Source organism: Carcharodon carcharias, chromosome 15 (genome assembly GCF_017639515.1).
Source record: "Carcharodon carcharias isolate sCarCar2 chromosome 15, sCarCar2.pri, whole genome shotgun sequence".
In the NCBI taxonomy this organism is placed as follows: domain Eukaryota; kingdom Metazoa; phylum Chordata; class Chondrichthyes; order Lamniformes; family Lamnidae; genus Carcharodon; species Carcharodon carcharias.
In genome coordinates this window covers 114,005,821-114,031,128 of record NC_054481.1, presented here as the reverse complement: position 1 = coordinate 114,031,128, position 25,308 = coordinate 114,005,821, and the positions used below count along the sequence as shown (strand labels likewise).

General features: G+C 44.4%; 1 protein-coding gene across 1 annotated transcript in view; it reads left to right on the top strand.

The window, feature by feature from the left end:
* The window catches only part of chd5 (chromodomain helicase DNA binding protein 5), a 90,264-nt gene extending 79,737 nt beyond the window's left edge, over positions 1-10,527 (top strand). Inside the window, exons 36-40 of the mRNA XM_041206992.1 lie at positions 684-816; positions 1,744-1,939; positions 8,169-8,329; positions 9,303-9,429; positions 10,402-10,527. Coding sequence (XP_041062926.1) covers positions 684-816; positions 1,744-1,939; positions 8,169-8,329; positions 9,303-9,429; positions 10,402-10,514 — 730 coding nt within the window. The 3' untranslated portion in view covers positions 10,515-10,527. The remainder of the gene's footprint in view (positions 1-683; positions 817-1,743; positions 1,940-8,168; positions 8,330-9,302; positions 9,430-10,401) is intronic.
* Positions 10,528-25,308: the final 14,781 nt, after the last annotated feature.

Below are 25,308 nucleotides of genomic sequence, written 5' to 3'. Positions count from 1 at the left end.
CATTCTTGTCAATTGTTTTTAAACCATCTCCAGTGTGTCCATATTCTTTTTCCAACTGTGCACGGTGTTACAAATGTGACCCAACCAAGGTTGTGTAACAAATGCCTTGTGTAATGGTTTAGTAACTGTGTGTGGACTGTATTCTTCACCATCTCCCTGCACCTCCCCACCCTCTGATAATTAATAGCTATAATTGTTGTATGAGTCTCTGTCCTCTTCCATTCTGACAGGAACCGAGCATCAAACTGACAAACCTACTGGGCAGCTAGAGAGAGAAGCAGAAAATATCATATTGATGAAGTGAGGAAGGAACATTGTTAATAGATTCAGAGGGTAGAGGGAGCTTTATTCTGAATCTAACCCCGTGCTGTACCTGTCCTGGGAGTGTTTGATGGGGACAGTGTAGAGGGAGCTTTATTCTGAATCTAACCCCGTGCTGTACCTGTCCTGGGAGTGTTTGATGGGGACAGTGTAGAGGGAGATTTACTATGTATCTAACCCTGTGCTGTACCTGTCCTGGGAGAGTTTGATGGAAACTTTAGAATACGAGATTGTTTTCCCACAGCTCGAGGGAACCTGAGCTTTGTTGATCTGTCCTGTATCACCGGCAGTCACCATGTGCTGGCATCTTGTCGGCCAACACTTCTCTCTCTCCCCGAGCTTTCCTTAACGTTTCTGTGCAGTCATGGCTATGCTCGTTGGCAGGATATACAAAATGATCCCAGATATACCATCATTAATGAACCTTTCAAAGCCGAGATGAACAAGGGAAATTTCCTGGAAATGAAAAACAAGTTCTTGGCCAGGAGATTCAAAGTAACTTGAGCTGTTTTTTTATGTTTCTGCATCTGCGCGTGTGTGTGTTCATCTGCGCGTGTGTGTGTGCATCTGCGCGCGCGTGTGTGCATCTGCGCGCGTGTGTGTGTGCATCTGCGCGCGTGTGTGTGTGCATCTGCGCGCGTGTGTGTGTGTGTGCATCTGCGCGTGTGTGTGTTCATTGCGCGTGTGTGAGTATGCGTAAGGTGGACATGCTGTGTGTGTTCGGCGCACACATGTTTTGGCACTTGTCTCCATGTGTATGTGTTTGCCTGTTTGTGTGTGTGTGCATGGATGTGTCTGCACATTCAGAAGGTTGTGGGTTCATATCCCACTCCAGAGAAGTGAGCCCAAAGTCTTATTAGCTGCTACTCTCAGTGCAATATTGAGGGCGTGCTGTCTTTTGATGAAACATTAAACCGACTCCCTGCTTGCCCTGTCAGGTAGATGTAAATGATCCCATGATGTTATTCCCACGATGTTCTCACCATTATTCTGGCCAATTTTTTCCCCTCAACCGACGTCACAAACACAGATGATCTTATCATTATCCCATTGCTGTCAGTTGGAGCTTGCTGTGCCGATATCGGCTGCTGAATTCCCTGTATTACAACAGTGACGACACGTTCGAAATGTTTCACTGGATGTAAAGGGCTTCGGGACATCCTGAGATCGTGAGGATGCTATCGAAATGCAGGGCTTTCCTTATTTCCTCCTCCCCCCCCCCCCCAAACGCACCCCCTGCAATTTTCTTCTCATCTCTGGTCTTGTGTGGGTCATGATCATATCGGGTGCAGTGACCAAGTGAGCCAGGGGAGGGGTGGGGGTGGGAATCGCCGCTAAAGTGATGAACTGGACTCCACTTGCACTGATCCCTGTTCTAACTATTCTCTCTTGCCTCCCGACCTCCCTCATCCCCAACATCAGCTCTTGGAACAGGCCCTGGTGATTGAAGAGCAACTGCGGAGAGCTGCATACCTCAACATGACCCAGGATCCCAATCACCCTGCCATGGCTCTCAACGCACGCTTTGCAGAGGTCGAGTGCTTAGCCGAGAGTCACCAGCATCTCTCCAAGGAGTCTCTGGCCGGTAACAAGCCTGCCAACGCAGTGCTGCACAAAGGTTTGTCGCGTGAGCTCGGTCACCCCCTCCCGTCTACCTCCCGCCTCCATAGTGACCATTCAGACAGGTCCTGGACATCGTAGAGCTAAGAGATTAGTTTCAGCATCACTTGCACTGACGCCCCGCAATATCATCTTGTAAAAATTGTTCCTTCTTTTTAGCGAATCTGCTAATAAATTCAGCTTTTTGTAATGAAGTGCCTCTGGTGTAATTGTGATCTTAATTTATTTTTTTGGATGTAAACTATATTTAATGTGAAGGGCTAGAGGTATCCTGTTGTCAAACACTGACCTAAAACTGCTGCTATGTGATGAAGTGTCTGCTCTGCAGGCAACCATGGGCCACGTGAGATCAGTCCAACCAGTCTCAGCATGTTCATCACGGGTCTGAGTTACATTAACTGGCGGCAGGTTGACTTGTATGGAGCAGCTGCAATGGAGCAGCCAAGGGGGCACAATTTGAGGTTGGAGGGTTAATGAACTGTTTGGGGGTGGGTGTGGGGAGGGGTTTTGCTCTGTATCTAACCCCGTGCTGTACCTGTCCTGGGAGTGTTTGATGGGGACAGTGTAGAGGGAGCTTTACTCGGTATCTAACCCCGTGCTGTACCTGTCCTGGGAGTGTTTGATAGGGACAGTGTAGAGGGAGCTTTACTCTGTATCTAACCCCGTGCTGTACCTGTCCTGGGAGTGTTTGATGGGGACAGTGTAGAGGGAGCTTTACTCTGTATCTAACCCCGTGCTGTACCTGTCCTGGGAGGGTTTGATAGGGACAGTGTAGAGGGAGTTTTATTCTGTATCTAACCCCGTGCTGTACCTGTCCTGGGAGTATTTGATAGGGACAGTGTAGAGGGAGTTTTACTCTGTATCTAACCCCGTGCTCTACCTGTCCTGGGAGTGTTTGATAGGGACAGTGTGGAGTTTTACTCTATAAACTATGCTGTAGCTGAGTTTAGGGGTTTCTTGATGCTTCAAATGAAGAGTCTTCCATTCCTCAGGAGCAATATCCTTTGCTTTGACCAGAAAATTCACAAAGAAAAGTTAATATTTTATGTGTTACTCTAGTTTTACATAGAATTTCCAGCACAGAAATAGGCCATTTGACCTAACTGGTCTTTGCTCGACATCAGCTCCTGCTATTCATCTTCATCTCACCCTATCAGCAAATCCTGTTCTTTTCTTCCTCATGTTTATCCAGTTTTGCCTTAAATACATCTATACTCTTCACCTCACCCACTCCCTGTGGTACGGAGTTCCACGATTTAATCACACTCTGGCTAAAGAGTTTTCTCCTGAATTCCTGATTGGATTTTTTAAGGATTCTCTTACATAGAGGACCCCTAGTTCTTGTCTCCCCCTCAATTGAAAACATCTTCTTATCGTCTATCATACTAAACTCTTTAATAATGTTAAAGGCTTCTATCAGGTCAACTCTGTCTTTCCTGGAGAAAAGTGCTGCAGCCTGTTGAATCTTTCCTGGTGGGGATAGGGGTCTCTGTTCTGGTAAATCATAGAAAATCTTTTTGAAACTTCTCCAATGTCTCCGTATGGTATAATAATATGGTGACCAGACTGTGCACTCCAAGTGTGGTGTGAGCCGGCTGATATCAGCTAACACACTATGGGACTCGGGATTGAACCTGGGCCTCCAGCTTTGTTTGCCCCAGTGCCTCACACCAGGGTCGTCATTTTCCTGTCACAGTGCCAGGGGACGTCCTTTTCGCCTTGAAATTCTTCATTGTGGAAGTTTGACAATAACCAAATCAATCGACTAAAGTAGATTTGTTTAAGCTTCATATCCCCTGACAAATAGAGTCACAGCAAACCTAGCACAGACACCATCTGAATGGATGAAGCAGTTTCAGCCGCTGATCAAAGAGGGAGATTTGGGTGGCTGTACAAATCTCTCCATATCTGGGCCTGATCTACATTTCCTCATTTTGTCCATTGATGTATATCATGCTGTTCCCACTAGGGGGCAGAAATGTGTTACGTTAGTTACTCTGTGGAGGAAGTTTTTTTGCATTCTGTACTGTAAAGGGGAATGTACTCATTTTGTACAGTACACAGGGATATACTCATTCTGCATTACATGGGGATATGCTCATTCTGTACAGGGGGGATATACTCGCTCTGAACTGTATTGGGGGAATATGCTCATTCTATACAATACATGGGGGATATACTCACTCTGTATGGGGGATATGCTCATTCTGTACAGTACATGGGGATATGCTCATTCTGTACAGTATATGGGGGATATACTGACTGTACAGTACACGGGGGATATACTGATTCTGTACAGGAGGAGATATACTCACTCTGTACAGTGGGGGTATACTCACTCTGTACAGGGTGGGGTATACTCATTCTGGACAGTACACAGAGGGTATACTAACACTACATGGAGGATATACTCATTCTGTACAGTAGATGGGGGAAATACTCATTCTGTACAGGGGGGATATACTCTGTACAGTACATGGATCTACTCATTCTGTACAGTACACGGGGGATATACTCACTCTGTACAGTACACAGGGGATATTCTCATTGTGAACAGTACATGGGATATACTAACTCTACATGGAGGATATACTCATTCCGTACAGTAGATGGGGGATATACTCATTTTGTACAGGGGGGGGATATACTCATTCTGTACAGTAGATGGAGGATATACTGTACAGTACACAGGGGATATACTCATTCTATACAGTACATGAGGGATATACTCATTTTGTATAAGGGGGATATACTCATTTTGTGTATGGGGGGGATATACTCACTCTACCGGATGGGGGGATATACTCTTTATAGTGCAGGGGGGGATATGCTCATTCTGTGCAGGGGGGTTTGGGGGGAGGATACACTCACTTTGTACAGTACACATATATACTCACTCTGTACAGTACCTGGAGATATATTCATTCTGTACAGTACATGGGGGATATACTCATTCTGTACAGGGGGGATATACTCACTATATAGGGGGGTATATACTCATTCTGTACAGTACATGGGGGATATGCTCATTTGGTTTGGGGGGATATACTCATTCTGGACATGGAGATATGCTCATTTTGTACATGGGAATATGCTCATTCTATACAGGGGGATATGCTTATTCTGTACATGGGGATATGCTCATTCTGTACAGGGGGATATGCTTATTCTGTACATGGGGATATGCTTATTCTGTACAGGGGGATATGCTTATTCTGTACATGGGGATATGCTCATTCTGTACAGGGGGATATGCTCATTCTGTACGATACACTTCAGTTTGGTTGGCAAAGTTCTTGAAGGTGGTGTCACTTCCAATTCTGTGTCCACCTTCCCTGAATTCTGTTTGAATCTCTAATCAGGTTTCTGCCCATCACAGTACAGAAACAGCCCTTATCGAAGTCACATATGATGTCCTCTGTGACTGATGATGGTAAACAATTCCCCCCATCCTCCTCCTCCTTTGATCTGTCTGCAACCTTTGACATGACTGACTACACCATCCTCCTCCAATGCCTCCCCATTATCATCTAGCTGGCTGGGACTGCAAACTTCCGTGGTTCCATTCTCGATCGATTGTAGCCAGGGGGTCTGCAGTAATGGCTTCTCTTCCCACTCCCGCAGTTTGCTCTGGAGAGCCTGCAATTCTCATCTACTTGCTGCCCCTCAGTGTCATCATCCAAAAAAACGTCAGGCTCCATGTGTATGCAAGTGACACCCAGGTCTAGTTCATCACCTCCCTGTCAACTGTTCTGCAGTCTCTAAATTATCAAACTGCTAGTCTGAACCTCATTGCAAACTGAATTCCCTAGGCACTGACTCTATCCCTCTCCCTGGCAGCAGTCTGAAGCTGAACTGAGGTGTTCACAACCTCAGTGTTATATTTGACCCCGAAATGAGCTCTTGACCACATATCTGCAACATCACTTAGATCGGCTACTTGCACCTCTGTACCATTGCCCGACTTCAGCACGTCTCAGCTCACCTGATGCTAAAAGCTCCATTTATCCCATTGTTACTTCTGGATGTGTCTATTCCAGTGCATCCCTGGCCAGCCTCCCACATTCTACCCTTCATAGACTTGAGGTCATCCAAAACTCTGCTACCTGTTCCCTTACTTGGACAAAGTCCTGTTCACCCATCACCCCTGTGTTTACTGATTTACACTGGCTCCTGGTTCAGCAATGCCTCAATTTTAAAATTCTCAACCTTGGTTCCAAATCCTTCCATGGTCTCGCCCCTCCCTATCTCTGCAACCTCCTCGAGACCTACAACCCTCTGAGATCTCCACCCTCCTCCAATTCTAGCTTTTTGTGTGTCCCAGTTTAATTGTGCCACCATTGGCAGCCGAGCCTTCAGTTCCTCCCCTCTGGAATTCCCTCCCTAAATCTCCTCACCTCTCTCATCTCGGTTATGTCGTTCCTTAAAACCTATCTCTTTCGCTGAGCTTTTACTCACTGTCCTGGTATCTCTTCATGTGGTTTGGTGTTGCCTTTTTGCCTGCTAACATTCCTGTGCAGCACCCTGGAGTTTAAAGGTGCTATAAAAATGCATGCTTTATTTTGGGTTGTACCCAGGAGCTAATGTACTCCTTATTTTGTACGATACACAGCGGGTGGTAACATGCTCCTTGATTACTGAAGGAGTTATTTGGAGTAAGAAGCTTCCCCCTCTCGTTCCCAGCTGTTTGTAGAAAGGACGGCGATGGGGCTGGAGAATATTTATAATTGTGTAGATGCAGTAAGCCCGGTTTTTAATCGTTTCAGATCCTATTAGCTAATACTGTTCTCTGGTGCGGTTTAACATCAAATCCCTGATTTTAATTCAGGGCAATTGTGACGTGGGATGATTCCTAATTTTGTTGAGCTCTTTCCTCCCCTTTCGGTGGCTGTTTTTGGGCCAGAAACACAGCAACAATCTCAATGCAACTAAAACATGCCAAAAATCTCAGGAAGCTGGGGGGTGGTGGGTGTGTGGGGGGAGGAAAGGGACACACTCCCCCTGTTGGCCTTGCTGGTTGTAGCAGTGTTTGAACTCCAGAGACCAGGATGGTCAGGTTTGAACTCCTGCTCTGTGCTGAGGTAGCCCAGGCTACGTCTGAACTGTGGGCTGGAAAGACCAGGGTGGGATGAACGCCGAGTTTAATTCCTCCTCCCTTCCAGCCCAAGACGTTTACAATTATAGCCCGGCTTAGACCCGCTAACTTGGTGCAGGTTACTGGGGTGGATCTGGGGCTGCACTTTGTTTGACTCAGTGACAAACTGCTCGGTGAAGAGCAGCTCCTGTTCAATGCTGTGTTCCCAGCCTCCACCAGCAGTTGACGCTCTGTAAGGTGAGACTGGGGCGCAGGGGAACCTAGTATTTTTATTTTGAAAAGAAACAACTATTGGGTTGTGAGCGTGGCTGGTGAGACTGGCATTGTTGCCCTGAGAAGATGGTGGGAGGCGGTGTCTGCCTTCCTGAACCATTACAGCAGCAGGGTTTTGATGCAACGGAATGTTTTGCCAGGCTACATCAGAGGGCAATTAAGAGCCAATCACATTGGTGTTGGACTGGAGTCACTTTTAGGCCCAGACCGGGTAAGGTTTCTCAAAGGAGCAGTTGTTTTTTTAATGACAGCTGACGAGCTTCATGGTCACTTTCCTGATACCAGCCACTTCCACATGTTTTAAACCGAATTAAAATTCTCAAAGTGCCACAGTGCTATTTGAAGCCCTGGTCTCTGGATTATGAGTCTTAGTAACATTTATCATTGCAGCACCATACCCAACCTTGTACTTACAACAGCCGAGTCTCTGTTCCGGTTTCCATGTCATTCTGTGATTTATTCTGCACGATCTATCAGGATAATTGTCCAGTCCACACACAGATAAATTAGTGTTGCTGAGGGAAAGCAGCAAAACCTAATCTCTGTAAAGGAAGAGGAGCCGTGAGTAAATATTAAAGATGAAGTTGTACATCCAGAGCAAGGGTGGAGTGTGTAAAAATAAAATAAAATGGCTGCCTCTTGTTGACCCGTGACTGGCGCCCTCTCTGTGCCCCTCCAGAATGTTGCTGTGCTGTGCCAGGTACTTAGTGCATGGTGTTCCTGTGGCTTATGGAACTGCAGAGTAACACGACGCCAGAGTGTTGCCAGCTTTTATTGGGATGTGCTGACGCTGCCTCCACTCCTACTGAAACCCTGGCCCTGAGCTCCTCGCCCTGTGTTTGCTTTTTGTTTCTTTCAGTCCTGAATCAGCTGGAGGAGCTCCTGAGTGACATGAAGGCGGACGTGACCAGGCTACCCAACATGTTGTCCAGGGTCCCACCTGTGGCAGCGCGGCTCCAGATGTCGGAGCGAAGCATCCTGAGCCGACTGGCGAATCGAGGAAACGAACCACAACAGCAGGTAAGATTCGGGCCTGGGCATCGTAACAAGAGACTCTGGGAGTGGCAGGGTGGGGGAGGGGGCACCATCGCAGTGTGATTGTCCTGCCTTTGAGGGGGGCGGTGGGGTAGCAGGGGGACCTGATCTAATCTGAAGGAGCAATTTACTGGGAAACTTGACTCTCCCGAGCTGCAGTCCGTTGGATGGTGAGAGTCAGTGTCAATGTTCTGTGTTCGTCCTAACTTTTTTTTAACATTTATTTTCTCCCCATAACCATGAGGGATGTAAGTACTGGGGAATGGAAGACATTCCCACATTGGGTGCCAAATGTCCCCTCAAACCAGGACAGGTACAGCACGGGGTTAGATACAAAGTAAAGCTCCCTCTACACTGTCCTCATCAAACTCTCCTAGGACAGGTACAGCACAGGGTTAGATACAGAGTAAACCTCCCTCTACACTGTCCCCATGAAACACACACAGGGCAGGTACAGCATGGGGTTAGATACAGAGTAAAACTCCCTTTACACTGTCCTCATCAAACACTCCCAAGACAGGTACAGCACGCGGTTAGATACAGAGTAAATCTCCCTCTACACTGTCCCCATCAAACACTCCCAGGACAGGTACAGCACGGGGTTAGATACAGAGTAAATCTCCCTCTACACTGTCCCATCAAACACTCCCAGGACAGGTACAGCACGGGGTTAGATACAGAGTAAAGCTCCCTCTCTGTGTGCATTGGGAGCTGATGTGGGGGAGGATGGGGGCACAGTGAGGGCAGGATCACTTTTGATTGTGATATTCCCCAGTGTTGACGATCCTAAGCAGAACTGCTCAGTGCCCTTGGAATTGGGCTTAAAGGGTCAACACCTTCAGATGGGGAGAGGAGGGCATTCTGCAGTTAAAGTTTTGATTTATTTGTACAAACTATTCCAGACTTTTTGAGTTTAATGATCTGAGTTATTTTTGGTTAAACTAACCATCTTTTGCAGCCATTCCCACAGGGTCCCTATGGAACAGCACAGATGTATAGTAACAGCTTCGGACCCACCTTCCGAGGGCCGGGATCTGGAACCCTCATTAACTACAATCAGATGCCTCTGGGGCCCTATATCAGTGGTATGTATGTATGTTCTAGAAACACACCTCACATCTGAATTCTACAAATTAAAAAGCTGGTATCCATCAAAGTGGCCATGAAGCTGTTGGATTATCGTAAATAATTGTAACTGGTTCACGAATATCCTTTAGGGAAGGAAACCTGCTGCTGTTACTCAGTCTGGGCCTCTGTGACTCAAGTCCCACACCCACATGGTTCACTCCTAACTACCCTCTGAAGTGACCTAGCAAGGCAGCTGGCTCGGCCCAGGTGTTTATGGATGGATAACAATTGCTGGCATCATCCTAAGAATGAATAATGATAAAAACATTGATCAATAGGGCGAAGGGAATTCTCTCCCCACATAAAATGGATAGAATTCGGCCTGGCATTCTTCCAGACCACCTTGCACCAAGAACCAGCCTGTCACCTGGGTCACAGCATCTCCCTCATCTCTTGTGCAAATTTGTCAAGACTAAATAAATGACCAGAGGGGAATTTAGGACCAAAGATCAAAACTGATCTCAGAACCATTGAAATGTGTGGAGCTTTAATTGCTCGACATAGATTTTTTAGGTAAAACTGAAGTGACTCTACTAGTAAGATGATGCAATGTGAGGTGGGAGATGAGGTTTAAAACAATCCGATTCTGGCTTCTTGCGCATCCTCCATTTCCTTTACCGCACCCTGGTGGCTGTGCCTTCAGCTATCGGAGCCCTAAGCCCTTCCTGAACACCCCCCCCCTCCCCCTCTGTCTCTCTAACTCTTCTTCCTCCTTTAAATTCCTCCTTAAAAGCCCACCTCTTTGGCCACAAGTTTGACCGCCTGCCTTTGACACAGTATCAAATCTATTGCCCTGTTATCTTGCTGTGAGACCCCTTGGGGTGTTTATACTCAAACTGCTGCACAAATGGAAAGATTCTGGTTTGAAAATAAACCTAAATTTGCCAAGTTAAAGAAAAGTTTAGTAAAGTAATTCTGCTTGTTTGCAGCAACAACAAATATTTCGGCTATGAGTGTCCCAGATAAAAAACTCTTATCGGAAGGACTGGAAGCAGCAGAGAAGAAAGATAAAGTCAGTGATGTAATCTGCATCGAGGATTGATGACAGGGTTCCCAAGGGCAGCTTCCAGACTATGGGCAGTCGATGCAGTCACCATACTCCTAATCTTCTTTAAACTTTGTTGGATAAGATAAACTGTTTTCATCTCGGGAGGGGGAGGGGGGGCAGGGGGGGGAGGGGGGGGTGGTTTCTCTGCTCACTTGTACATATTTGCACTTTTTTCGCACGTTCATAGAAGACTATTCCTGTTACATTGACTGTTGTGTGAGGAAGGGTAACTCCAGAGGCTAGGGCTGTGTGGCCAAGAGACAAGGAAAGCGTGATCCTTACAAGAGCTTACAAACTCTGGATTATCAAACCGATCTATGGATTGTGCTCCACATAATAGCACTGAGTACTATCCTTAATCCCCAGTACAATTACCATCCCTAAAACCTCATTACCATCAGTATCCCCCAGTATAAACACTATCCCGGGCCCCAAAGGGAACCCCTCATCATGGTTAACATTGCCCTTAAAGGGTATAGGATTTTTGGGATTCTCATGGGGATAAAAGGCCTTCTCCGTGCTGTGGGATCATTTGGGTGCAGTTGGGGAACCCCCTGAATTATCATATGGTTAGTCTGCCCCTGTCCCCAGTGCTCTAAACTCCCAGTAGGACACCCATAGCCCTTACGTTGTACATTATCCAGGTTTAGTTTGGCCTCGTTTGGAATGAGGCATCCCTCCAGCTTGTTCTGGTGAAAGGGCTCAGAGTAATCCTCAGTTTTAGCAAGGCAGGGCCATTGGTATCCCCCTTACACCCCCCCTCCACATTTGCAAATGGAGTGATGGAGCAAGGAATTAGTGCCATTGGATGCAATGTGCCGATTATATTATCATTAAGTATTATGAAGGATGTTTGCCTGGGCTGGACACTGATACACTTGAGAAGGATCACATGCCCAGGAAGTGCTCCTGATCGCAATGATCAATACAATGCTGTACCCAGCAGTCCTTGTGTGTTACTGGTAGCCCAGAAGTGTTTGGCCAGAATTATCCTGTTTCTTGTCAACTGTTTGTGGGCCAAGTCTCTACCCCATGCACAGGGTAGGCACACAGACCAGGACTGAGGGATTCAAGTTTCATTCTGGTTCATGCCCAGTTAGCTAATCTTTGTAGGGCAGGGTGTACGCTCAAGGTTGGGGGGGAGGGAGGGGTGCTGGAGTCCTGTGATTGACCTCACTACCCCTCAGCCAGGGTGAAGGGAAATAAAATTAGCCAAGGTTGTTCTTCCAGATCTATAGTCGGTGACTGAGTGAAGGTGTGGGTCTCCCTCTGACCTCCAACACTCATGCATGAAGAATGGTCAATTGGATAAGGTAGTGCTTGATACCCAGGAACCCTGTACCTGGCACCTGCAGACCTTTGTTATCCAGGTTAGAGTGAGTGCTCTGAGGTGACAGCATTTCTCATTTCTAGCATTCTTCCTGAGATTAATGAATTTGTGAAGCTCAAGTTAAATGTTTTCACCAAATGTTGTTTAAACTGCTTCCTTCAACTGAGAGAACTCATGAAGTTTTAATTAATGAAACCTCAATGACTGTTTAAAACCACAAATGTTGTGTCAGAACTCATTGAGGTTTAAGTTTGAGTGGAGCATTTTAGGACCTTGAAGATGGGATCTCTTTCCCTCCCTTTCCATCTCTCTCATTATTTCTTACCTTCTCTCCCTCCTTCCCTCTCTCTTCCTTCTTTCTCTCCCTCCTAAAAAAAAAGTGTTACATAAATACAAATTGTTCTCATCTAGTCTCCTGCTCTCTTCATTCTTCCTCGTATCCCTCACTCGGTCATTTCTTTGCTCTCATTTTCTCCCCCCTCCCATGCTTCCTCCCATCATCATTCCTGTCACTCCTTTCCTGTATCTTTCCCTTCCTCTCCTGTACTGATCTTCTTTAAACTTTGTTGGGTAACACAAACTGTTTTCATCTCGGGATCCTTATCCCCTCACCCACTCTCTTTCCTGCTCTGTAAAGATGCTGGCTGCTTGCTGAGGTGTGTGTTCTATGGGAGTCAGTGCCTATTCGTTGTGTGTACCTCAGTCACGAGTGGGGGTTCGGGAGCTGGGGAAGGGGACAAGGCAACTGTAGTGGAAGCTGATCCCTTTGTGCCTCACATTGTTTCCAGTATAAGGCACTGGTCAGCACAGGGCCAGGGTTCCATTGGTGCTCATGTCCATCAAACATGCTGCCCAAACCCACCAATTGCAGGTGATCCTGACTCTTGGGGGAGGCAAAAAAATGAAAACAGCTAAGGTTAATTTCAAGAAAAATTTATCCCCAATTTACTGAGCCAATCAATTAAGTTTCAGGATTTGAAGCAAAACTAGATATAAACTAGGAAGTACCAGAATCATCTGGTGTTGATAAACAGCACAATGGCTCCACTTTTTATATTTTGCTGCTTTCTCACTCACCCCTGGCTCAGCTCCCCTCTCCCTACTCTATCTCTAATCCAATATAAATTAGGGTATTGGTGTGACAATGATTTGATAAAGGATCTCTTTGCTTAACAGTGTTGTGTTATAATTGGTATTGTATTGCTCAGTTGATTTAATACATGGGAGACCAACTGACAAAAATCCCAGCCATTTGCACATATCCGCTCAGAATTCCAATGTTTTAACTTTAATTTTTTTAAAAACAGTACCTTGTAAGGTGTTATTGTACTTTCCAATTTTGTGTACAGAATATTACTGCTGTTTAACTTGAGATTAATAAGCTATTTGGTAAGAAAGTCTCTCCCAAATTGGAAGGCTTTAACCAGACTGTATAAACTCAAAGTGCATCTTAATACAGTCCCTAAAATCACAGATTTGTGCTTCTGACTCTTTACTCTAATCCTCTTTGCATTAGTCCTGAGATTGATGCCTGTAAATCCTCCCTTCGCTTGCCCATTTGGGGAAATGCACACAGTCCTTTGGTAGTGAAACATTCGGGCCAGTCAGTTATGGGAGTGGGTGAGTTGTAGGGGTGGAGGGAGAGTTATAGTCTACTGCAGTGTCCTTGGACTAGATATGGTTCAATCAGCCAACTGCAAAATCAGCAGCTGGAAGAGTCGGATGAAGCTAAGATTGGGTTTGGCTATGAATTCTCCTCCTCACGCCCATAAAATAGCTTTTCAACATTCACTGTCTAGACTCATCTAGATAATGGTCACTTAGATGTGAAACTGAATGATTCGAAAGGTTACAATCATTTATGGAACTGTAACTCCCAGGAAGAGATCCCCACAAGACCACCTGAGAGATTAAGCAAGTTCCACTTAATACTGGCCTCTCCAAATTGGTGTTTAGAGTGAGTGTGATGGCTCCAAATGGGGAGGATATTGTGGTTCAGCATCAATTAAATGGAACTAATTGCGAAACTGTATCAGCAAAACAGCACACATGCAATATTTTGAAACTTTATGTTGAATTTTTCACTGTATAAAGGGTACATAATGTTTTATTGATCAAGTCCTGGGATCTGTATTGGCATCAAACCTAGAATGACAGGTTCCACAGAGCCTCGGTCAGACCCAAGTCTGGGTACTTGGTGTTTAATTCTGGGCACTGCAGCCCAGGAAGGATTTATTGACCTTGGGAGTGAGTGCAGTCCAGATTCACTGAAACGATACCAAGGCTTCAAGGTTAAATTGAGGAAAGCTTGCATAAACTACTTTATTCCCTTGAGTTTAGAAGGATGAAGGGTGATCTGAATGATGTGTTTAAAATGATAAAGAGATTTAATAGAGATGAAACAGAGAAACCATTTCCTCTGGGGGAATTGGGAACAATGAGGCACAATCTTAAAATTAGAACTAAACCATTGAGGAGCAAAATAAAGAAGCAGTTTCTCACACCAAGAGTAGAGGAGACTTGAACTGTCATTCCTATATGACACTGGATACTTGGGAGTTGGGGTGGAAATTGAAGCTTTCAGTACTGAGATTGATAGATTTTTATTGGGTAAAGGTATCAAGGGATAAAAGATCATATGATCTGTATCTCAGATGAGGTTGAAGTACAGAGTAGTCATCATCTAATTGAATGGTGGAACAGGCTCGAGGAACAGAATGGCTTGATCCTATTCCTGTCCGCTGGCTGCAAAAGGCTGCATTAAATGTATTTGTCCCTACGGTTTTGAGTGGACGTGAGGTCAGCAAAAATCTGATAGCCATAAGATGGCTGTGTGCACAAAATGGGGATGGGGGGGGCGTCTTCTGGGTTAGCAGTTACAGGACATTGACAAGGCAGAGGAAACATTTATGCAATATCAGGTCTGTGCTATGCTGAGCACATGAGAATGTTCACTGATGAGATCATATGGAAGAATTGTGTGTTCCATTTCTTGACAAGCACATACATTCTTCCCCAAAAATCTTTATATAAAGAAAATTCTATCCCATAACCAGAACACCTGTTTAGTATTGTCAAAGAACTATGCTAAATGTTCTCATCTGCATTATGATTGCACACTACATTGAAGGCCTACTTTATTCTGGTTTTACTTTGAAGGTTCACAGCTTTCATTTGATGTGTTGTCTATAAGTCGGAGGATGTGCTGGTTATTAAAGGCAGACATTTTATATTATATCATGTGCAGTGTATCATTTTTATTAAGGTGGAGCTGTGTGCCTTCAAGGAAACAAATGTTTAATTGTCAAGTAAACAGTCTGAGTTTGTTCAGTGTTTAATTGTCTTTTTATTCACTCATGGAATGACATATGAGTGACATTAGCAAGGCCAGCATTCATGAGTTCAAATTCCACCATGACACCTTGAGAATAAAAATTCAGCTAATTAAATAAATCTGGAAGAAAGGACTGCTATTAGCAATGGTGCCTAGGAAACTACCTGATTGTTGTTGGAAACCAGACTGATTCACTAATATCCTTTTGGGAAGGAAATCCTGGCATTGAATTAGGCACCCAATTTGCACAGGACAAAGCACACCCTCCAATGTCCTCCTCACTAACCTCTGGGGCCTTGTGATAAAATTGAAAGAGTTGTCCCAAGACTAGGCGAGCTACAACCTGACTTAATTCCTAAACCCTTCCACTACCTGAGCTGGCAACACAGTAGTAGAGACAGCTAGAAAGGAGGGGCCCTTGGACTGTTCAACACTGACTCTAAAAGCCATGAAGTCTCATGGCATCAGGTCAAACGGATAAGGAAACCTCCTGTTGATTACCATTTACTGCCCTCCCTCAACTTCTGCATCAATACTGTTCCGTGGAACGAGTACTGAGGGTAACAAGGGCACAGAATGTTTGGCTGGGGTGGGGGAGCTTCACTGATAAGTTAGCCCATTCCTGAAGGACATTGCTGCCAGATTGGGCTTGGAGCAGGCAGCGAACCATCAGGGAAAATTCCTCCTTGTTCCCTAACTGTCACAATGCATATGTCAATAGCAGTGTTGGTTGAAATGAAAACTGCACAGTCCTTGTGGAGACAAAGTCCTGTCTTCACACTGAGGATACCCTCCATTGTTCTGTAAAATGGGATAAACTGAGAACAGATCTAGCAGCTCAAAACCTGGCCTCCATGAGGTACTGTGGGCCATCAGCAAGAGCAGAATTGTATTCCACCAATGTGTAACCTCATGGCTTGGCATATCCCTCATTCCACAATTACCATCAAGCCAAAGGATCAACCCTGGTTCAATGATGTGTGGAAGAACATGGCAGGAGCAGCAGCAGACGTACCTAAAAATGAGCCAAGCTGGTGAGGCGACCAGACAGGACTACATGTATATTAAACAGTGGTAGCAGCATGCTGTAATCAGATGTAAGGCAGCCCACAACCAGTAGATTGGAACGTATGCACTGCAATGCTGTCTCATCCAGTGGTGAATCGTGGTAGACAAGTAAACAACTAACTGGAGGAGGAGTTTCCATGAACATGCTTCCATACTTGATGGCAGAGCCCAGCACATGAATGCAAAAGACAAGGCTGAAAAACCATCTTCAGCAGGAAATGTAAAGTGAACGATCCATCTCAGCCTCACTAGATGTTCCCCACAAGCCTCACCATCACAGAAATCAGTCTTCAGCCAATCTGATTCATTCCACCTGATGATATGAAATGGCTGAGCACACTGGGTACAGTAAAAGCTATGGGCCCTGACAGGATCCTGGCGGCATTGCTGAAGACCTGTGCTATAACAGCAGGTCTGAGGTTGGATATTCTATAGCGAGTGACTCCCCTAATTGATCAACTTGCTGTTATTTGATGATAAATTGTGCTCATGATGGGGAAATGTGGCCCCCTCAATGGTTCCATTCCCTCCCTCAATTGTTCTTGCTTTCCCAAACCTGTCCCACCCAGTTGTGATCCCAATGTTTTCTCCTACTTGACCTTTATCCGTAAAGTCCTCTCTAGTCCATCCCAATCCACTAACACTAATTTTGTTGTTCACAAATGAGATACAATATCAGTCACACATCAATCCTGTTGCTCCCTTTTGCCCTCCCTCCAGCCCCACAGCCTCCAACATCTCTCCACTCCCTCCAATTCTGGCCTCTTGAGCACTCCTAATTTTAATCGCTCCACTTATAGGCAGCTGTGTGTTTAGTTGCTACGGTCCTAAGCCCTGGGATTCCCTCCCTGAATCTCTGCCTCTATTTCCTTCTTCCAAGTCATGCCTTAAAACATAACTGCTCAATCAAGCTGCTATCACCATTGTGGCTAAGTGTCAAATTTTGTTTGATTAACTATGGTGTGAAACCTTGGGATGTTTTACTATATTATGTGCTATAAAAAAGCAAGTTGTTGCTGTTTTACTGCAGATGTGCATACTAAATGTAAATCTCTCCAAACAATAAACGTGAATACTGTATGTGAAAAATCATAAAATAGTTACAGAAGGAAGCCATTCAGTCCATCAAGTCCATGCCAGTTCTCTGCAAGAACAATTTAGCTAGTCCCACTCTTCCACCATTTTCCCCTAAACCTTGCAAATATTCTTCAGGTGTTTATCCCTGGAACCATTTTCATAAATCTTTTCTGCACCCTTTCCAAAGTCTTCACATCCTTCCCAAAATGCAGTGCACAGAACTGGCCTGATAAATGACCAATAACATTCACATCACACAAGTATCAGGCAATGCCCATCTCTAACAAGAGAGAATCTAGTCATCTCCCTGTTGTGACATTGTATGTATTCCAGTACAGACAATGACATGTATCTTTAAGAAACTGCATAATCACATTACCACGAGAGGCTGGAGTATAAAAGTGCAGCCTCCATGTTAGCTGCTCACCATTGCCTTTGCTCACTACTGCTTGTGACCCTGTATTAGTAAGACCCTATGTACATCTTATGAGTCAGGCATATAGTCAAGTAATCAGCCTATGTAATTATTAGGACCTAGGCCAGATCAAGGCCTGTGCAGAGCTGTATATAGTTGTAACTAGTAATAAACAGATACAGCAAAAATAAAAGAGGCAAGCTTTTTAGTGGCACCACTATTAAAAACCAACAGTAATACATAGTTGCAGCATTTGTTCTCCAAAGCACAGGAGCAACAGTAACAGATTCATATTCAAAGATACAGCAACTACATTTGTGTAGCACCCCGTGCAGCTAGTAACCAAGAACCTCACAATGGCAAATAAAGATTTGATTATGGACTGGCAAGCAGGAAATCATTTTCCAGAATTTCAACTCTTTAGGTGGGAGATGAGCTTACATTTTGTAGACCAGCAGGTACAGGAACAAGAGAAAAAGGTCACCAAGTTACTAATTGCTCTTGGCGACGAGGGGCTAATGCTTGTAAACTCATCGGGTTCATCTGACGAAGACCAAAGGGACCCCGATTAAATTTCCAAACTCATTGAAGATTAACTAAAGGTCTGAGTTAACTTTAGCATTCTCAGGCTAGAGTTTATGTCGTACAGACAACAGCCAAGTGAAAGCATCGATCAATTTGTAAGCAGGTGCTGGCGCAAAGGAGCTGAATGCGACTTCAACGCCGGTGACCTTGCGGAGTGGAGTGATTGATAGAGCTTATCATCGCTTTGACGTCCATCAAATCTTTTAGGAAAGTGCTACCAGGCGAAGCCAAAGGTTATAAAATAGATGCACTACCGGACGAAGGTAGAGAATTTGTGGCATTAGTGGCTGGCGACCAGCACCTTTGAGCCCTCGATCACAAATCTGCCATTGCCACAGTAAGCAAAAACATCAAAAACACCCAAAACCCGCATGTGTTGTGGTCTTACACACTTACCTGGACTGTGTCTGGCATACTTCGACATGTGCAAACTATGTTCCACCAAAGGACATTGAGCAAAAATGTGTCGCAAATGTGATAAACCAGGCAAAACCAGAATACAAAATTCATAACAAAATAGAATTGCATTGAAATCCAACCATAAACAACAGTTCCACAGCCCCTCCCCCAAAATGTAAACATATCACTGAAGTGAAAGACACCTCCATTACACCACAGTGTACAGATCCCAGCCAAACTGTACATTTTTTCAACCTTATTCATTACGTGGATGGGGTCAGAAGAACTGAAACATTTGCCACTGTAAACATTAAGTATCCACAAAACTATGAATAGTACACCACGTGCAAAAATCAATACTGGTGCAAATGCAGACATCTTACCCTTGCATATTCTCAACACCACATACATGGGAAAATGGGACAGCAGAGTCCAGTCAACATCAGATAGGTTTACCACCTACAATGGTTCTGACATCCCGTGTATTGGCACCGTCACAATACGGAAGATCCAGCTGGACATTAGAGATTGTATATGTTGTGGAAACCAGTGGCCTGGCAATCATTGGTCTGCCTGTGTGCAGTGACATGCACATGGTTACTATCCGTGAAGCAGCAGAGACCACTATCACGGCACAGGAAAGTACAAAGGGAAGGATTGACTCCATAAGGGACCTTACAGCCATATACCCTGATCGCTTAGACACTATCAGAGATTTCAGGGGTGATGCAGTGCTTCACCTAAAGGACGACGCTCAGCCCAGCATCAACAGACCTAGAAAGTGTAGCATCCATATCCAAGAAAAGTTGAAAGCAGAGCTGGACACAATGGTACTCAATAAAATCATCCGAAAAGTCGAGCTGGTGTATCTCTGTTACCTGTGTATTAAAGAAGGGTGCTTCACTACGTTAAGCCTGGGCCCAAGACAGCTAAACATGCCACTAAAGCGATGTCCTCTCAAAATCCCCATGCTTGAGGAACTGAATCCTAAGTTTGCGGCAGCAAGGTACTTACAAAGTTGGACGTGAAGAATGGCTACTGGTCCGTCCATCTGGCACCAGGGTTACAAGAGCTCACCACTTTTTGTACCCTTTTTGGAAGGTACTGCTTCTTACGCTTACTGTTTGGGTTCTCGTTGAGTCAAGACATGTTTCAACAAAGCGTGAACAGCATCATAGAAGATCTGCCTAGGTGCCTATGCATCGCTGACAACAGCAGTCCTTGGCAAGACTAAAGCAGAACATGACACCAATCTACACATCCTCCATCCAGTCCTCACAACATTCAGCTCGATTCAATAAAAATAAATGTACAAAAGGTGCCTATCTCACAACACAAAGACGACCTGCAAAGGTGTCTTGGGTTTTTCAACTTTCTATCTCTGTACATTGCAGGCTTTGTAGCCAGAGTTTCCCTGCTCAGGGATGCCCTCAAGAAGGACACACCATACTTATGGCAAAAAAACCACCAGCACATTTTTCAGAGTTTGAAAGACTTTGAGCTCATGTGTCTTGGAATACTACGACACCTCCAAACCCACTGTGCTCAAAGTTAATGACTCACGAAAGGGTCTTGGTACGTGCCTACTACAGGATAACAAGCCAGTTGCTTTTGGCTCAAAGGCTCTTACCTCTGCACAAGCCAATTACTCTAACATTGAACGTAAAACTCTTGTGTTAGTATTTGGCATCCAAGGTTTCCACATGTATCTGTTTGGAAAACACTTCACAATCCAGACAGACCACAAGCCACTGGAGATGCTCTGTCGAAAACTCCTCACCACTGCACTGCCGTGGCTCCAACATCTACTCATGCAGATTCAGGGTGACAACCTTGATGTCCAATATAAACTAGACAGCAAAATGGTAATTTCTGACATCCTGAGTCACCAACAACAGTGATGTGCCTTTAGACTGCACATGGACAATATCAAAGATGAGGTGGAAGACAATTTCCACATTGACTTGATCCACTTCGGGCAAAGTCAAGCTGAAATGATACAACTGGCCACCCAAGATGTCCACAGCTACAAGAACTGAAGCAAGTCATTATTGCCGGTTAGCCTGATCTCATCAAGGATGTTCATGCAAGCATCTGGTCATTCTGGGCGCTACAGAGATGAACTGAGATCTACAGAAGCATTATATTCAAAGGCAAGCAAGTCCTGATATCTCAGGCAATGCATCAAACCACGTGAAGTCACCTACACATCGTACACATGGGTGCAGAACGAACAAAACGCCTTGCCAGAGAATCTTGTCTATTGGCCAGGTATTAACAAGGACATTGACAGATTGACACAAACATGCTATACCTGTCCGGTACACCTACCACGACAGAGCAGAGGACCATTGTTACCACATGACATCCCCTCTGTCCCATGGTCGAAAATACCCACTGATTTATTCCATCCAGATGGCAAAGATTACATCTTGGTGACTATTTTGCCAAATTCCCTTTTGTTCGCTTGCTCAAGGATGCAGCCAACTTTATGGTTACTGAACACACCACTATTTTCAGCATGTTCAGTGTGCCTGAAACCATAGTCTCAGACAACAGTCCTCAATGTACAGGACAACTCTTCCAGGACATGTGCAAAATGTGGATTGTAAAAGACATCACATCTTCTCTGCACTACCCTCAGTCCAATGGGTTAGCTGAACGGACCATCAAGACAGTCAAAGCGACACTTTTAAAGTGTAAGGCAACCAAGCAGGATTTCGGAATTGCCATGCTCAATCTTTGTGCCTAGCCACAGGGAGACAGTCTACCTTCACCAACCAATTTGATGTTTGGGAGGCACTCTCACGTCCCATCTACTTCCAGTCCAGGTGGAAGCTCATGTTTTAATAGAATGGAGAGAAAGAATGTCCCAGCAGCATGGCCAGAAAGCAAAACCACAAACACTGTTAAACGTAGATCAAAGCGTGTGCATACCAGATCACCACACAAAGATGTGGGTACAAGGAAAGGTACTATGAAAAAGCAGGTAGCCATGGTCATATGAGGTCGAGATGCAAAACTGTTAGATCCTGAGAAGATAAAAACAAAAAACTGTGGATGCTGGAAATCCAAAACAAAAACAGAATTACCTGGAAAAACTTTGATGCTGCCAGACCTGCTGAGTTTTTCCAGGTAATTCAGATCCTGAGAAGGAACCATCAGTACTTTTGCATTGCGCATGCTAAACCACATACGACTAAGAATGATGACGACTCTGACAGTATTATTTCAGTTGCAGAGGACAACACAAGTACCAACACTATAAGACAAGTTGATCCCGCAATCAACAATTCCCAGCAAGAAACACAAGCCAAGAATGCACAACCATAGAATACAACATAACACCCTGAAAACTACACAAGAACAAGATATGGTTGTGTCGTACGCCCAAAGAGTTATGTTCATGTATAAAGACTCTATACCGTGACTCAATCTTGTTATGCAAGATCTACACTGTTTGTTCTCACAAAGTTTGTCATTCATCAGAAGGGAAAAAAGGGGGATGATGTGACATTGTATGCAAGCCAATGTAGACAATGACATGTAACTTTAAGAATCTGCATAGTGACATCACCATGTGTGAGGCTGGAGTATAAAAGCACAGCCTCCATGTTAGATGCTCACCATTACCTCTGCTCTCTATTGCAGATGCTCACTTCTGCCTACGACCCTGTATCAGCAAGACTCTATGTCCATCTTATGAGTCATGCATATAGTCAAGTAATCAGCCTATGTAAATGTTAGGACCCGGGCCAGATCAAGGCCTGTGCAGAGCTGTATATAAAAGCAAAAAACTGCAGATGCTGGAAATCCAAAACAAAAATAAAAATACCTGGAAAAACTCAGCAGGTCTGACAGCATCTGCTGAGAGGAATACAGTTAACATTTCGAATCCGTATGACTCTTCAACAGAACAAATTTTGTGAGAACAAACATAACAGCGTAGATCATGCATAACAAGATTGGGTCACGGTATAGAGTATACATGAACAGAGCTGTATATAGTTGTTGCTAGTAATAAACAGATACGTGTGTTCGACCAGAACCCTTGTCAGTCTTAATATCTTACTTAGTAAAGATAGCATAGAGACAAATCCCATGAGGTCTACATCAAAATCCTCTACATACACAGTGGCAGCAGACTGTGACTTACCACATCACCCCCTCGACATTCAACAGCATTATCATCACTGAATCCCCACCACCAAAAACATCCTGGGGGTCATCATTGACCAGAAACATAACTGGGCCAACCACATAAATACTGTGAGGAGAGGGACTCTGTGGGTGACTGACTTACTTCCTGACATCTACAAGGCATAAGTCAGCAGTGTGATGGAATACGCTTCATTTACCTGGATGATTGCAGCTCCAACACTCAATCTTGGCACCATCCAGGACAAAGCAGCCCCCTTGATCAGTACCCCACCCACCACCTTAAAATTCACTCCCTCCACCACCAATGCACAGTGACAGCAAGGTGTACCATCTATAAGGTGCACTGCAGCAACTGGGCAAAGCTCCTTCAACAGCACCTTCCAAATCAGCAACCTCCATCACCTGGAAGAACAAGGGCAGCAGACAAATGGGAAATCCACCACCTGTGAATTCTGGAACTAAATCCCTTTCTGTCACTGGGTCAAAATCCTGGAAGTCCCTCCGTAATAGCGCTGTGTACCTACACCACCATATGGGCTGCAGAGGTAGAAGAAACAGTTCACCTTCTCATGAGCAATAAATGCTGGGCTTGTCAGCAACATTAATACCTCACAAATTAATAAAAAAGGAATTGGACACAAGACTCCAGCTGAGCCAAATCATTGCTTTATAAAGGTTCATCATAACTTCCTGTATGTCTCTGTTTGTGATGTCCAGGATCCTGTATGATTTTTTAACCAAGTTCTCAATCTGCTCTACCAACTTTAACAATTTGTGCATGTATACTCCCAGCGCTCTGTTGAGGACTCCCTTTAAAATTGTACTCTTTATTTTATATTGCCTTTCCTTGTACTTTCTACCAAAATGTATCACTTTGCAATCGTGTTAAATTTCATCTAAGTGTCCGACCATTCCACCAGCCTGTCTTCTTGAAGGCTATCACTATCTTCATCACTGTTCACAAACTTGCAAGCTTCTTGTCAGCCACAAATTCTGAAACAATGCCTAGTACACTCAAGTCTAAGTCACTGGTATATATCAAGAAAAGCAGTAGTCCTAGTAAAATCCTTCACCACTACCGTGTTTCTTATCACTCATCCAACTTCATATCTATCCTACCATTATCCCTTTTATAACTAGAGCTTCAACTTCAAGTGCCTATTACATGGCACTTTATCAACTGTCTTTTGGAAGTCCATATACACTACACCAACCCATATACAACCAACCCTCATCAAACTTCTGTTACCTCATCATGTTAGTTAAACGCTACATCCAAAAAAGCACCATATAAATAAACCAGCACGAGTGATTCTGCTATAGGCTTCCTTGGTGGCTCGGCTGTGTTAAATACAGTGAAGAGTTGAGCTAGGCAGACCAGGAAAGCCTTTGGCTTATTGTTGCTCTTCATTGGATTTGCTGACCTCAGTGATTCTGAGCTAGCAAGAAGCAAAAGTCAGGGTTCCTGGTCCCATTTGCTACATGGTGATTCATTCTGGAAGTTGTGGTGAGAGATAGATGTGGTTAAATAGTCTGCTGACACCATTAAGTGATACATTTTGGTAGGAAGAATGAGGAGAATCAATATGAACTAAATGGTACAATTTTAAGAGGTGCAGGAACTGAGCCTTTGGGATTTATGTACAAATCCTTGAAGGTGGCAGGACAAGTTGAAAAGTCTGTTAAAATAGCAAATGGGATTCTTGCCTTTATTAATAGAGGAATAGAGTACAAAAATGAGGTTATATTAAACCGTTATAAATCACTGGTTAGGCCGGTTTTATGTTCAGTTCTGGGCACCACACTATAGGAAGGATGTCAAGGCATTGGAGAAGGTGCAGAAGAGATTTGAAAGAATGGTACCAGGAAAGAGAGATTTCAGTTATGTGGAGAGACTGCAGAAGCTGGGGGAGGAGTTCTCCTTAGAGAAGGTTCAAAATCATGAATGGTTTTGATAGGAACTGTTCCCAGTGGCAGAAAGGTCAGTAACTGCAGTACACAGATTGGAAGAAAAAACTGGAGGTGACATGAAGAAACATTTCTTTTTGAATATTACTGAAAATTTTTTTTTTTTTTGTTGAAGCTTTTCATCTTGCACTCATCAGGACAATTTGCAAGAAAATACCAATGTCAGTAAAATACCAATTTATACTATATAAGAGTGCTGATTGGTTGGCAAGTGGGCTCTGATTGTTAAAGGTGTTGTCATGGAGAATGCACCTGTGGATGGTGACTGAGAGTTAACTGCTAAGCATTGTTTGAAATTTAAACTAGGCAGCTTGACTCTGATTGGTCAAGACATTGCCCTGGGAAATGAACCAGCGAATGGCTGTTGCTTATTTTGTTTAGCCAAAACAGGCGCAATATGTGTACATATTCTTTCTTTCTGCAAAGAACAGGGCCCTGTACATTAATATAT